Source organism: Schistocerca serialis, chromosome 1 (assembly GCF_023864345.2).
Source record: "Schistocerca serialis cubense isolate TAMUIC-IGC-003099 chromosome 1, iqSchSeri2.2, whole genome shotgun sequence".
Taxonomy (NCBI): domain Eukaryota; kingdom Metazoa; phylum Arthropoda; class Insecta; order Orthoptera; family Acrididae; genus Schistocerca; species Schistocerca serialis.
The window spans coordinates 320,991,492-321,005,308 of NC_064638.1; the positions used below are offsets into that span (position 1 = coordinate 320,991,492).

General features: G+C 37.7%; 1 protein-coding gene and 1 non-coding gene across 2 annotated transcripts; one reads left to right on the forward strand and one right to left on the reverse strand.

Moving 5' to 3' along the window:
• Nucleotides 1-1,194: 1,194 nt before the first annotated feature.
• LOC126469773 (HIG1 domain family member 2A, mitochondrial) lies at nt 1,195-11,319 on the reverse strand. The gene is made up of 2 exons (XM_050097007.1): nt 11,096-11,319; nt 1,195-1,573 (listed from the first exon to the last, which is right to left on the reverse strand). The coding sequence occupies exons 1-2, from the start codon at nt 11,244-11,246 to the stop codon at nt 1,407-1,409; spliced, it is 318 nt and encodes a 105-aa protein (XP_049952964.1). The 5' UTR covers nt 11,247-11,319; the 3' UTR covers nt 1,195-1,406.
• A 202-nt stretch (nt 11,320-11,521) lies between these two features.
• Trnah-gug (transfer RNA histidin (anticodon GUG)) lies at nt 11,522-11,593 on the forward strand. The gene has a single exon. It is a non-coding gene; the product is annotated as a tRNA-His (tRNA).
• The last annotated feature ends 2,224 nt before the right edge of the window (nt 11,594-13,817 follow it).

The following is a 13,817-nucleotide window of genomic DNA, read 5'->3' on the forward strand; positions in this document are numbered from 1 at the left end:
TTGGGATTCTTAAGATTGGATGTTCTGCAAATTCATTTACCCCAATACATGTAACCATCTTCAAACAGAATGAAAGATCACTTTAAATTTAGTCTCTCCATCATGACAGACTGCAACAGCCAGTTCTGGTATCAATCTGCAGCTACCATTATTTTTTAAGGTTTCTTTGTGAGTTTGTTCATGACTGTGGAAATAGCACATCGGTTTTCTTGGACTTCCCTGTTCTTGGGAAAAAAAGGAAAAGAAATGCCACTTGCCTCACTGTTTGAGCAATCAGTTGCTTACAAAGAAGGTTTCTGTGTAAAGTCAGATACAACATTACATTAAGCACCGTGTATTATGTTAATAATGCCATAGGTTGGCATCATCTGAGTAATGAGAACATTGTGGTCAGCACAATTTCTACCCAAATTCAGAGAGTGGAGAGGCATTTTTATGATAAGATCTCTGACAATAAATAAAAATGTCTAAAACATTACAACTTTGATTGTCAAACAGAGGAGGGAAGCATATTTCTAAGACGAGCATAGAGTATGAGAAAATTTAAGTTACAGACTGTGCCAAAACAAACTGGAGAGCATATAGCCAAGCAAATGGTTGCATATCACAAGAACAGTCATCACTTAAACTATATGAAGTCAAAACAGTCCGAGATCAATTAAGACGTCTGATTGTTAAATGGGACTAACAAGGTGTAGTGTTCAGGAGCTCACTGTGTCAACCTGTGGCTTCATCTTTCATGCTTCTCAGCAGACTAACATAATAAAAGGAAAAGCAATGAACTTAATGATGGCTTGTCCACACATTCTACTTGCTAAACTATCACCAACAATCATTTTAATCTAACTATAAACATTTTTCACTGAATCTCTTTGTGAAGATGCTCCCTGGGTTTTCAACTGCAACAGTATGATGTATTTTTCTGCTACTTCAATCTTGCCTGATGAAAGGAAACTGAAACTATTTTCATAGGAATTCACTGATCAAACATTACCCGGAGATAGCTGCCTCTGCATCCTAGCATAAACTGGTCAAACAATAATGAGTTTTTTAACAGACCTGTTGTGAGATATCTTCTTTCATTTCAGGATTGCTTGTTCTGGAAAGAAGAAATTCACAGCTGGCATGATAGTATTAAGAACTACAAGTTCCAAATACAAAGAAACATAATGATCATGAAAATCAACAACTAAATTAACCCTAAAATTTTGACTTTTTATTGGTGCTAGATGTACATTAGTCACTGGAGTAGTTAACTACTGTTGAGAATAATCTTTCAACAATTTAGCAAAAAAGGAACTCAAGGCATTTTACAAGAAAGGAAAGTACTATATATGTATTAACAAGGTGTCACTTTCCAGATGTTACAGGATTACAGAGACCAAGGTGAACAATTTAATGCTGCCTTAATTACTCTTCCTGGTTGCAGAAATACCTAGGCCAACAATCAAAGCAGCAATAGTGATTCCCTGAGCAGCTATTCGAAGGCGCATCATGTATTGGGACATCCTTCGCTGTCCTGTCCGGAAACTCCATAGACCATAGGACAAAGCACAAAATGTAGCTAGGCAACCTACAATCAGAAAGAAACTACATCAAAAAGCTCATTTACCCTATATAGGAAATATCACAATAAATTTAAATTTACTCCAAACTTAAAAAGCCAATGCGCATCTTCATTTTTTCATCTAATATCTGTTAGATTCTAGACATGCAGCCCCAGAAATTCCATTCCTTCAACTGATATTTCAGCAGTACACCTTATGGTCATCATTTGAATGAGCTGACAGACAATCTACAGTGAGTGTGTGTTCTTGGCTCTCAAAGAGCTTTTAATTTTCTAATCAGTCTATTTTTACTATTTATAAATAAAACAGTTGTTGTGCTGCTGGATTTTTTCTATTGCTCTTCAAAATGTGGGAGATGGGTAAGTCATTTTTGGTACATTCTGTGTGTACAAAAAATTGATTGTTTCGGATATTTTGATGACTGTCCCTTTTAAAGCAAGGATTTAAAATTATAATGATATGTCTTTTCACTATTTTGAATGCAGCAGTTTGATTAAATTTAACACAGGTACATTTAATGTGAACACTTAATTACAATTACTTTTTTTGCATTTTGTGGGACATTTTACAGTTCTGTTTTCATTGTGTAATCTTTTTCTGTTGGGCAAAGAGATCCCTTGACTTCACCACATTCCAAGAAACCTTCTGGTATACTATCATAACTGACCCATGACAGCTACGACAAGTTGTCATTAATGTGATCTTCACGCTGGATTTACCCCAAAGCACACACACATTATTTGGAACTGAATTTCATTGAAGTGTGAAGACTAAATTTGCCAAATAGTTTGCTCCCATTTCCAACCAAACTGAGTGACAACACAGCAAGGCAGTATAAGACCACATAGTGTGACTGCATCATTCCAAGTGACTCTTGAATACAGTGGTTCAAACTGCATGTTCTGTGCATTTGACAAAATTTTCAAGTTGTATAGAAGCACAATAATATCGTGAATAATTTATGCATGGCTGGATCACTAGCACATTAAGGTACGTCTATGGCAACCATGAGATGGATCCCTAATTGTAAGGGACCTTTAGCATCATTTCAAAGCTGTGGAAGAGATTCCTGGAGGAAGGAAACATCCCAGGGCAATTTCAGAAATGTTGACCATGTACTGCATCTCAGGACCCGGACTGCCACCTTGGTTTGAGCATCCAAAGTCATACAAAATCACCCTCTATGTAGGAGCTGGATTGGACATCTTCAAACTGAATATCACTGGCTCGTAGAAGTTGCTCTGTAAGCAGGTGCTCAATATTCCAAAACAATTTTTTTCAGCCACTTGGAACAGGTTTTTGTCCTCTTGTCCCAAAAAAGTAATGCAAACTGATGCATGAACATTTACCAACCTTGAGAGGAATTCACTTCTGGGATACCCAAAGTAAGGAACTCTCACTTTCGGTCTTGCACAAGGCAATTAACAAGCAAACTATCACATTTCAATCTAACTTTTGTTTCATTTTTTGGTAGGTAATCTCTGTTATGAATTCAATTACTTAAAATGTTGCACATCAACTTTACACAAGCTTTGAACTATGCTCACAATTGTATGTACCTAAACTCTGCTTAAATAAACCAATGTGACTTTTCTCTTGAAAGAAAATCTGCAATAAACTGTACTAGATTAAAGCAAGCACAGAACCATCCCAGTAACAAATGATGATTCCTAGAGTGTCTTCCTTTTCCTGGCCTTCATCCCATATGTTCACAGGGCCAGCATGTTAAACTGGATTTGGTAATGCTACTGGTAGACGGTGGCTGGACGCCCTTCGTGTCGCCACCTTTTCCCATTAAGGTGTGCAATTTGTGTAATCCATCTACCTGCACCTTGTGACCTCCCATATGAAAGTGCAAGAATTTTTCTTAAGTGTTTGCAAATCATGTGACTGATGTGGAATGTGGGCACCAGCCCAGTGTTCCTGCAGTTGGATGTGAGAAACTGCCTAAAAACCACATCCAGGTTAGCCAGCAAACCTGCATTAATCAGCTGGGCATATTCGACTCAGGGACAGTGCGCATCCCTGGATCACAGATGAAATATGTTAAATGGGCGGGTATCTGGATGGGTCTATTCCTTCTAGAGAGCAAAATGAGAAAATAGGGAAGGGGAAGGGAAAACTAGTTTCTCTTGAAGTGTACAGCTCACAACACACAACATACTTCTCATAAACTGTAAGCCTCTGATTTTGAGCTGCTAGAACAGGGTGAACACCCTGAACAAAACACTTAAATGATTCAGCAACACCTTAGTAACTTACTACATGTCGACACAGGGATAGAAGGTATTGTATTTGTAAGCAAAAAGTTTAGATTATGTGACTGTTGATTTAGTCAGTATAAATTTAACTGCAGAGGACTCTAAAATGCTCATATAACAACAGAAATGCTTGGAACAGATGTCAATATTATGCACTTAGTAATTAACTGAAAGGGGCTCACCCCATCAGTTCAAAAAGTTGAGACTACATTAAAAAAACTTAAGGTGGTGGATTTAGTTTATTATGTCCTACCTCGTCTCTCCACTCTCCCTTTTTGAGTACAATACACAGTTCATAAAACCATGTAAAACTATCAGAAAAGTCCTCCTTTGGGACAACAATAACTCAAGCAACACACTGACTTGAGTGTCTGTTGTGGTGTCAAAGTGTTGACCTATCACGTGAATCTCATTTTGTGGTAGGTGCATACTGATAACTTAGTACCTGTGAGCATTTTTTCCACAGAATTACTGTCTGCATTTTGCATTTCAATCTTGTCGCCATTTTTGTTTAAAAGCCAAGGCATTTGGGACAAACTTAGCATGCACTTTTCTCTTCTTCAAAACATTCTGGACAAAGTTGATAAAGGGAGATTGCTCCACTGTGATTTGTGATACACAATGCTAACACGCTACCTAACACTGCCTACTCACAACTGATTGGTCGAATGCACTTCTTGGTGCTTAAAGCTGCCACTGTAGTCAGTGCACTGACTTTGCTTACATGACAGGAATAAAATCAGTCTCTGAACTTTTTGAACAGAGACTGTGTTGAGGAGAAACTGAAGGTCCTCATGTAATACTTGGTATCAACTTTTGACTAAACCCAGAAATTGATAGTAGTGAGACAGAAGTTTAGGAGAAACATGAATGTTCAGCAGTTGAGGGTGGGCAGGGGGGGGGGGGGGGGGGAGATGGGCACGTAAAATAGAAGGTAGCATATCTGCAGTACGGTACTAGACATATGAAATTTAAATCTATCCAGATAGAAATCTTCCAGCAAAACGGTTTTGGCATTATTACCTACACACAGTATAATAATAGCAGAAGTTGGCTCCTCTTGCTGATCATATGATTTCAGGGAAAACCTTGGTTTACTAATATGCACATTCCACTGCCATATCATTACAGTTGGAAATAGTCAGATGTGTGCACACATGAGGTATGCTTGCTTGTTTGAAAGTGTGAGTGTGTGTTTTCTTTTCTGAAGAAAGGTCTGGCTGAAGGCTAGATGTGTCAACCGTCTTCTCATTGTTCCTGTCTGAAACACAACATGTAATTGTCAAGGTGAGCAGCAATATATGGTTCTCATAACATTGCTGATGTAATTACCTACAACAAATAGCTCAGACCCACCCATGTTAATATATTAGCTTTATTGACAACAGTCAGGCCTGATCATTCTGGAGACATACAAAACTATATGAGTAGAATGCTGCTATTACAACACTTAGCATGACTCACGCCCCGTCCTTAACAGCTTTACTTCTGCCAGTATAATGAGTAGTTGGTCATATATCTTACACAAGAGGCAAACCTGTAGATGAACTAAGACTCAACTTGAAATACTTGCTGTACGTAAAACACCAGGAGTTCTTTAAGCAACAGTGAGGTTGCACTCTTGATATCTTTTGTTTTTGTTTTTTTTGTTTTAAGGGTTGTGAAATGTTGAACTTTGCTTTATGTTCCTTATAAGTGGAAAAGCAAGGGCTGTTGGCACCATTCAACTGCTGTATCGCTCAAAAGTTGAGTGATGTAATAATCAAGCATAATGGCATTGAACAGCAGCTGTAAATGCTAACCTTCAAGTTAGAGTCTTGTGGTGGCTCTATTCCATAACATACAGGACTAATAGCTTCGTTCTTAAATTATCACTGATTCCTTGAATGTGGAACAGTTCCTAATGACATACTGAGCAGAGATCATCTATAAAAACAGGAGCAGATCAGATCCACAAGATTGTGGTACAAAACTATTCAACTGAATCTGTAATAGAATTCTAGAATCTTTTCTAGATTCAGACTTAATGAACTAGCTGGAACAAAACGGCCTCCTCATTCTGAACCAGCATGGATTTAACAATCAAAAGGATGCAAAACCCGTCTTGTGCTCTTCACACGATACACTACAAGCCATGAACATAGACATTCAATCTACTGTTCGCTTGAAACTCTGTTTTCTTTGATAGGTGTCTTGTCCCATTTTAGAAGATATCACACTTAATCAGTGAAGATGGTAGGCAGTACAGTAATTAGTGAGAGATCAGTGAAGATGGTAGGCAGTACAGTAATTAGTGAGAGAGTGAAAATTGTATTGGCATTAGAAATATTTGTAAAATGCTTGTATAGTTCAAAAAAATCAAACAAACACAAATATTTATGAATGAAAATAATAACTTCTAGAAGTAACAGAAGATGAGGTGACAAAGCCATTTGAGGCACGGCGAGAAAGAGGGTAATAGATTGTAATATTTAGGAAGAAATTAACAATAATTGAAATTCTTGAATGGAACAATACTTAAAACAGGGTACCACAACCATTGACCTATAGCAGACTGGTGTGAGGTGCACGAAAAAGTACACAGATACAACCACACAGACACCCAAACACACATTCTCACAGCAAGATTAATTACTGATTATTAATAGCAGTTACTCACACACAGACATCCAAACACATTCCTGCAGCAAGATTGACTACTGATAGCAGTTTCTTTGGTTGACTGAGATGGGATGGTATAATATTGATTATTGAGAGCATTTGCCCACCCTGATCGAGGTGGGGAAGGGTAGAGCAAAGGAAGTATGAGGCAAGGGGGAGTTAGGGGATAGCACAAGGCTGGCTTTTCGATAGATGACTCAAAAGCTGCACAAGATGAAAGGTATTCAGAGGGTAGAGCATTTAAGAAATATCGAGAGAAAGAGGGAGTGGGGTGGGGTGGAAAAGGAGGGAGAAGAGGAATTCAAGTGAGTGGAAAAGTAACACCAAAGGAGCTTACAAAATTATTTACAGACCAAAACAAGAGTAAGAAAATTCCCCTAAAATCAAACAACGGTGTTATTGTAGTGCTTCTCATGAAAGGGGATGGGCTAGACCAAAAACTACAGACCCATCAATCTCTTGTCCATACTAGATATGTGCCACAATCACCACCAACAGCAAAGAATTAACAATAGATAGTAAATGGGCAGAAGGTCAACTGGATTTAAAATAGATCATCACAAACCATCATTTACAAATCATAAAGGAAATTACAGAATTAAACAATGAGTATGAATTACAGCTTTCAGTGGAATTGCCCAATTCTGAATTTTTGAGCCATCAGTCTTCACAAATTTGTCTCTCATGCCAACCTATTTATCTCAGAGAAGCACTTGCAACCTATGTTCTCAATTATTTGCTGGATGTATTAGAACCTCTGTCTTGCTCTACAATTTCCACCCTGTACAGCTCCCTTTAGTACCATGGAAGTTATTCCCTGATGTCTTATCACTCTGTCCCTTCTTCTTGTCAGTGTCCTTGATATGTTCATTTGCTGACTGATTTTGCAGAGAACCTCCTCAGTCTTTATCTCATCAGCTCACCTAATTTTCAACCCTCTTCTATGGTGCCACACCTCAAGTGGTTCAATTCTCTTCTGCTCAAGATGTCCCACAATCCATTCCTGATGACCATACATTTCATCAAAACATTGGGCAATTCTGGACTGACTGGTGTGTTGGTCAAAGAGACCCCAAGACACCAAAACTGTTCTCACCAGCCCTAGAGGAGGTCTCCGAATTTCTCAACTGGGAAAAAGAAAGAATCTCTGTTAATGTATCACATCTGAACCATCTTTGTTTTGCTGATGACACTGTATGTTTTGCCTCTAGTGCAGACAAGTTTCAACAGCTAATAGCGGTGACAGATGGTACTGCAGCACATGCTGAAGTCTAGGATAAGTTGGAAGATGACAGATTGTGAGTTGGCACTTTCCATTCATTAACTAGTCCTGAAGAATTAATAACAAGGACATCCACATTCAAAACACTCAAAACCCTTATTCTCGTGCAGGTGTTAAGTTTGCCAGTTTTTGTTTTGTTAGCATGGTCTTTCACTGGTCATTTCTTAATCATCGTCAACAAGCTGTCAGCATGGTACCACACAAATATTACTGAACGACTGCCCTGCCTGAAACCCAATACGAGTAGCAAGCTGCCTATCTAATAGCTTACAAGGGCAACAAGATTTGATTTCCAATATTTTGTGTGGTTATTGACCAAATTTAAAAATATTAAAAGCTATCATAATTTACTTATTATGAGTTATAATCTTTTGTGTTAAGAGTTTCACATGATAAGACCATTATTATTGTTAGAAACTGTGTGTTTATCTTGCATCAGCATAATTGATGGTATGCAAATGCTTGGACTATATTCATCCCGTATTTGAGAATGAGAGCACTTAGCCTTTTCCTAGCAAACTTCACCCATAATTTAAAACATTTATGGAGCTACATCTCACTGACATCTCCACAAAATGATGAAAGGAAAAAAGTTTCTCGCTTACTACGCATTTTTGATGTTTGTACAGCAAACCTTAAGCATCAGACATGAGGTTTAGTTTATTACTTCTTTACTTCCAACCTTATTCACAACAAACTTTGCAGACAGCGTCCATGTATACCACTTAATGTACCTGCAAAATTATATCATTGAAGTCATTGGCATTCAGACGTGTGAAAAACTTGCTTTTGCTTAAAACGAAGTGCAAATTACCCAGACTACATTCATCCAATGTTTCACAATAAGAATACTTAGCAACTTGCAACAAAACTTTAAGCATAATTTCAAAACTTTTCTAAACTTCTTCTGGCTTACACACTTAATGTCAAATATTTGACACATTAAAGTAATCGCACATTTGAAGCTGTTTTATACATGGGAGTTCGATTATGTAAGGAACTGGGGGTTTACTAGTTTTTTTACTAATCTCACTAAATATAAGCATTAGTAACACAGCGATAAGACAGTTGTACAGTTAACAACAAAGCCATAGACTCAAGAGATGAGTTACTCTATTCTGGAGAGTTGAAGACAATGACAATATGAATCAGGGAATAGACTGAAGTAAAAGACCTAATTATAATTAATGAAAATTAAATTGAGATGGCAACATTCGTAATCAGGAGAATGGATGGTAGATGGATCAAAAATAGTTGATGGATTCTAAAATATAAGAAAATGCTGTGCTAATTACTTTATGTACACTCCGTGGATGACATTACAACAGATACAGAAGCAACATTGGAGCATTTGTGTGGACAACATAATACATGGAGTAAATTATGTGAACTTCCATGTTTTTAGACTTTCATAAAGCTTTCAATTCAGAGCTACAACACATGCTTAATATATTCTCATAGGATATCCACTCAGACATGCAACCGTGTTGAAAACATCCCAATAGCACAAACAATACATTTTACTGTACGGAGAATCATTCAAAAATGTGTAAGAGCTTTCAGGAGTCCCTAGTGTGCTGAACTGATTTCTGTTGATATTATATTTTGATGGCTATGTGGAGTGAATTAGCAGCAGTCTCCAGCTTTTTTGCAAATTAGACTTATTTATGAAAATGTGTTGTTTAATAAATGAATGAAATCAGTGTCAATATCCAGTCACATGTTAATAAAATATTCACATGCTGCATGGACTAACAACTAATTCTTCAATGTACAGAAATGTAATGCTGTGTTATTAACAAAATAGCAAACATGGCAGTTGTTAATTATACTACTGAGTCACAAACACCTGACTTTTCAGTGTTTATTAATGTGACACGGGAAATCGCACAGGTTCAGTTATATGTAAGTCAAACATTATGCTTCAATTTATTAGGAAGATAATGGGATACCAGTGTCCAAGATTAGACAAGAACAGGTAGATTAGCAGACAGAAGGCTTTAAAGGATACCACTTTGCCCATTTCGCCATGCCAGACGCCTGCTACTCTGAATCTCTAATTTTTGTACAGCACTTTATATGGAGATGACCAACCAAATGGTTATCCAAATGAAAGGCCACTGTCAAACTATTCAGAACAGAACTGGAGAATTAAAAAACCACCCACTCCCACTCTACAGTACAACTGAAACATAAAAAAAGCATTGTGTACGTTGTCTACACATAAAATCTTGTGAAAACTGTATGCTGACAACTAGTTCTTCTGGATGCTTAAACAATGAAATAACCTTGTTAGATGGAATAATATTCCCAAGCAACCTGTGTGTAGGCCTATGTATTTAGAGTAGACAGTTGAAAACTATCTTTCTGTAAGCAAGTAATAAGGCAAAGCCCATAATTTATGTTTCACCATATGAAGGAAATTGCAGGTTGAAAGAATAACTGGTCAGGTAGAGTAGAGCACCTATGCCAATGTTGACATGTCACCTGATATGATTTAGGTAGAAGCTTGTGTCACAGGTACCAGGATGGACAGACTAGTTTTGAAGTGCACTATTCTCACAAACAATTATGGGCCACATTCATCTACAATTCATTATGACTACTGTGAGGTAAAGAATGGTCATGTGATGTTACAATTCAACAAAACTTTGGCACATTTAAGTTTACATTTGGTAAAATAAGAATTTCCTGCAGTTAGAAATCACGTGTGTACTGTAAAGTACTTAAGACATCTCTGCAACAGGTCTATTAGTTTGAATTGTATGTTTTTTTCCTACTTTAGGTGTAAACTACAAATTATATATTCGTTAATGAGGCAACGCCCCTTTTTTGTTGTAAAACACGAACATACCAGTATTCTTTGTCAACAGTTTATAAGCGGCCAAAATAACGTGTCTATATCAAACTCTGCCTTCTGTACTGTACTTGCTGATGGATACCAAGATACAATCATGATGTGACATCCGCCATCCACTCGATAACAACAAAGTATTTTAAAGGAACACGACACCGTCATGCATCATACGAAATATTATAAAGTCTCCAAAATCTAATGTGCATCATCATAAACATCTTGGATATATCAACGCCTTCTGCTAGCATGTATGGTGTTTGAAGGACAAAATTTACAGATTTATGACCTACACACAGCCTCGCTCTATATGGCTAAGTTATATAACATACAATCAAACGGAAAAAGCTTATTAAGCAAAGCGATCACTGTTCCGTTAGGTAGCTATAATGTAGCACAGCAGCATATGACACATGCAAGAACTTATCACTTCAAATCAAATCGCTAACATCAAAAACAAAAATCGTACCAATTGGAACTAAGGGATTTTCTGACACTTTCCGTGCGAATTTTTCCCTTGTCGTTTCCTGTGTGTTTGTTGCGCGGACATCCTTTTGCAACTGTAACCAATCAAAAGTCGGTTCGGGCTCTTCTCTTGATTCTGACTTTGAATTTTGCATTTTCAACTCTTCTTGTTAAACACTTCCGAACTTCATTTGTTACCTAACAACTGTGTTTACAGTTCGCGACGCAGCAGCACGAGGTCGCTGCTACTAATGTTCGCAGGAAGGCGTCGCTTACGTTTCTACATGTAATATTTGACAAAAAAATATGTCAAAGCTTTGTAATTATAGTTCAAAATCACTTAAAAAATTAAGTAACTAAACGATATAGACTGCACAGATTACCATATATAATACAAAATGCGAGTGCTATATAACATGTGCCCCGATTAGCCGTGATCGTCTAGTGGTTAGGACATTGCGTTGTGGCCGCAATAACCCAGGTTCGAATCCTGGTCACGGCAGTGGTGAAACACTGTCACGGCGGGGCTTATTTTTATCGAATTCCGTTTGAAAAATGCAATACACTGTCACTGCGTGGACTATTTTTATCAGATTTCATTTGCAAATTACTAAAATGAATTATTAACTCACTGAATAAGTTATCCGCAGTACTCTTCACTTGCATTAAAACTTTAAATTCCGTACGCCAAATACATTTTATAATTTTTCAAGCAAGTGAGTGTTGAAATACGATTTGTATCAAGCACTACACCATGATTGACACCTGCTTAAACATTTATTTACTACCCAATACAATCTATATGGAAACTAAACTATTTTGTTCCCCGCAAGGTATATAGATGTCAATGTATTTGTTACGTTAAAATAGTGAGTTAATGTATTTTTGCAGTACATACCTGTCTAAGAAAGTATTGTCACAAACTACCCTCTGGCTATTGAGACCTACTTACAATACTGAATGAATATGTAACTCGCCGTATCTGTCTATTAACACAGCTAATAATTTTTTTAATTTCTTTTACGGTGTCAGTCAAACTACGTCCCAGGGTACTGCAATTCTCGATGGAAACTTGCAGAATAAAATGCGTTACGGTATACTATGGCAAGTGAAAACGTGTCTTCAACCTGAAGCATTAACATGCGTCTTCATAAACATAATAATAACGACAAATATTCAGAGCCACTCACCTACTCCCAAGTTACGCAGTGGCGAATAGTCCTTCAAAACTGATTTCCCATTTATTCCAAAGTTGGTAAACAATTTTTTAATTGTACAAAGATTGAATCGGCAACACTAGATTGAAAAGCTAACGTATCAACGCAAAACATTTTTTACCTTGTAACAACTCTTTTATTCAAGCAACAATCAATCCCGAAGAACACTTCTTCACTAACGGAGCGGGGAATACCATTCGCCAGGGGCGAGTGGTCCATGTATGTGCGCAGATCCTAGATTTTGCTGTTCTGCGCGCTACGTGCTTTCGAGAAGTTCGCTCATTTTGCGCGCGCACATTCGAGTTCATGTGACTTTTGTATTGCTGCTCTTAGTAATAATTCCGACTTGGTGTATGAAAACTGAAATCCGAAAACCTAAAATAGCAGTATTACCTATCATAACTTTTCCAGTGATCCAGAAACATTTGATCTGTGTGTTCAGTTATACATCTACATCTATACTCTGGAAACCACAGTGAAGTTCGTGGCAGAGAGTATGCCCAACATTTCCCGTTCCATTCAAGTATGGAGCGCAGGAAGGACTGTTTGAATGTCTGTGGGCGTGCAGTAATTATTCTAATCGTGTGCTCACGATCCCTACATGAGCAATACCTAGAGGGTTCCAGTATATTCCTAGAGTCATCATTTAAAGCCGGTTCTTGAAACTTTGTTAGTAGACCTTCTCGGGATAGTTTACTTATATCCTCAAGAGTCTTCCAGTTCAGTTTCTTCAGCAGATCTGTGACACTCTCCCACGGGTCAAACAAACCTTGACCATTCGTGCTGCCCTTCTCTATATACGTTCAATATTCCCCATAAGCCCTGTTTGGTACGGATCCCAAACAGCTGAGCAATATTCTAGAATGGATCGCACGAGTGATTTGTAGGCAAACTCCTTTGTAAGCTGACAGCAGCACTTATCCATTATTCTACCGCTAAACCGAAGTCTACCATCTGCTTTACCCACTACTGAGCCTATGTAATTCTATTTCGTATCCCTATAAAGTGTTACGCCCAGTCATTTTTTTTTTTTTAGGTTGGCCAATTCCACGAGTGACCCGTTGATACTATAGTCACAGGATACTAGATTTATTCGTTTTGTGAAGTGCACAGTTTTACATTTCTGAACATTTAAAGCTGGTTACCAGTCTGTGCACCACTTTGAAATCTTATCAAGAGCTGACTGAACATTTATGCAGCTTCTTTCAGCCAGTACTTCATTACAGATAACAGCATCATCCGCAGAAAGTCTGAGGTTGCTATTAATATTGTCTGCAAGGTCATTAATACACAATATGAACAGCAAGGGTCCGTGCGAACTTCCCTGGGGCACACCTGAATTTAATTTGACATCTGACTATGATTCTTCATCCAAGATAACATGCAGCGTCCTCCCTACCAAAATGTCCTCATTCCAGTCACAAATTTCACTTGACACTCCATATGGTCGAATTTTTGGCACTAAGCATAGCTGTAGAATTGTGTCATATGCTTTTCGGAAGTAAAGAA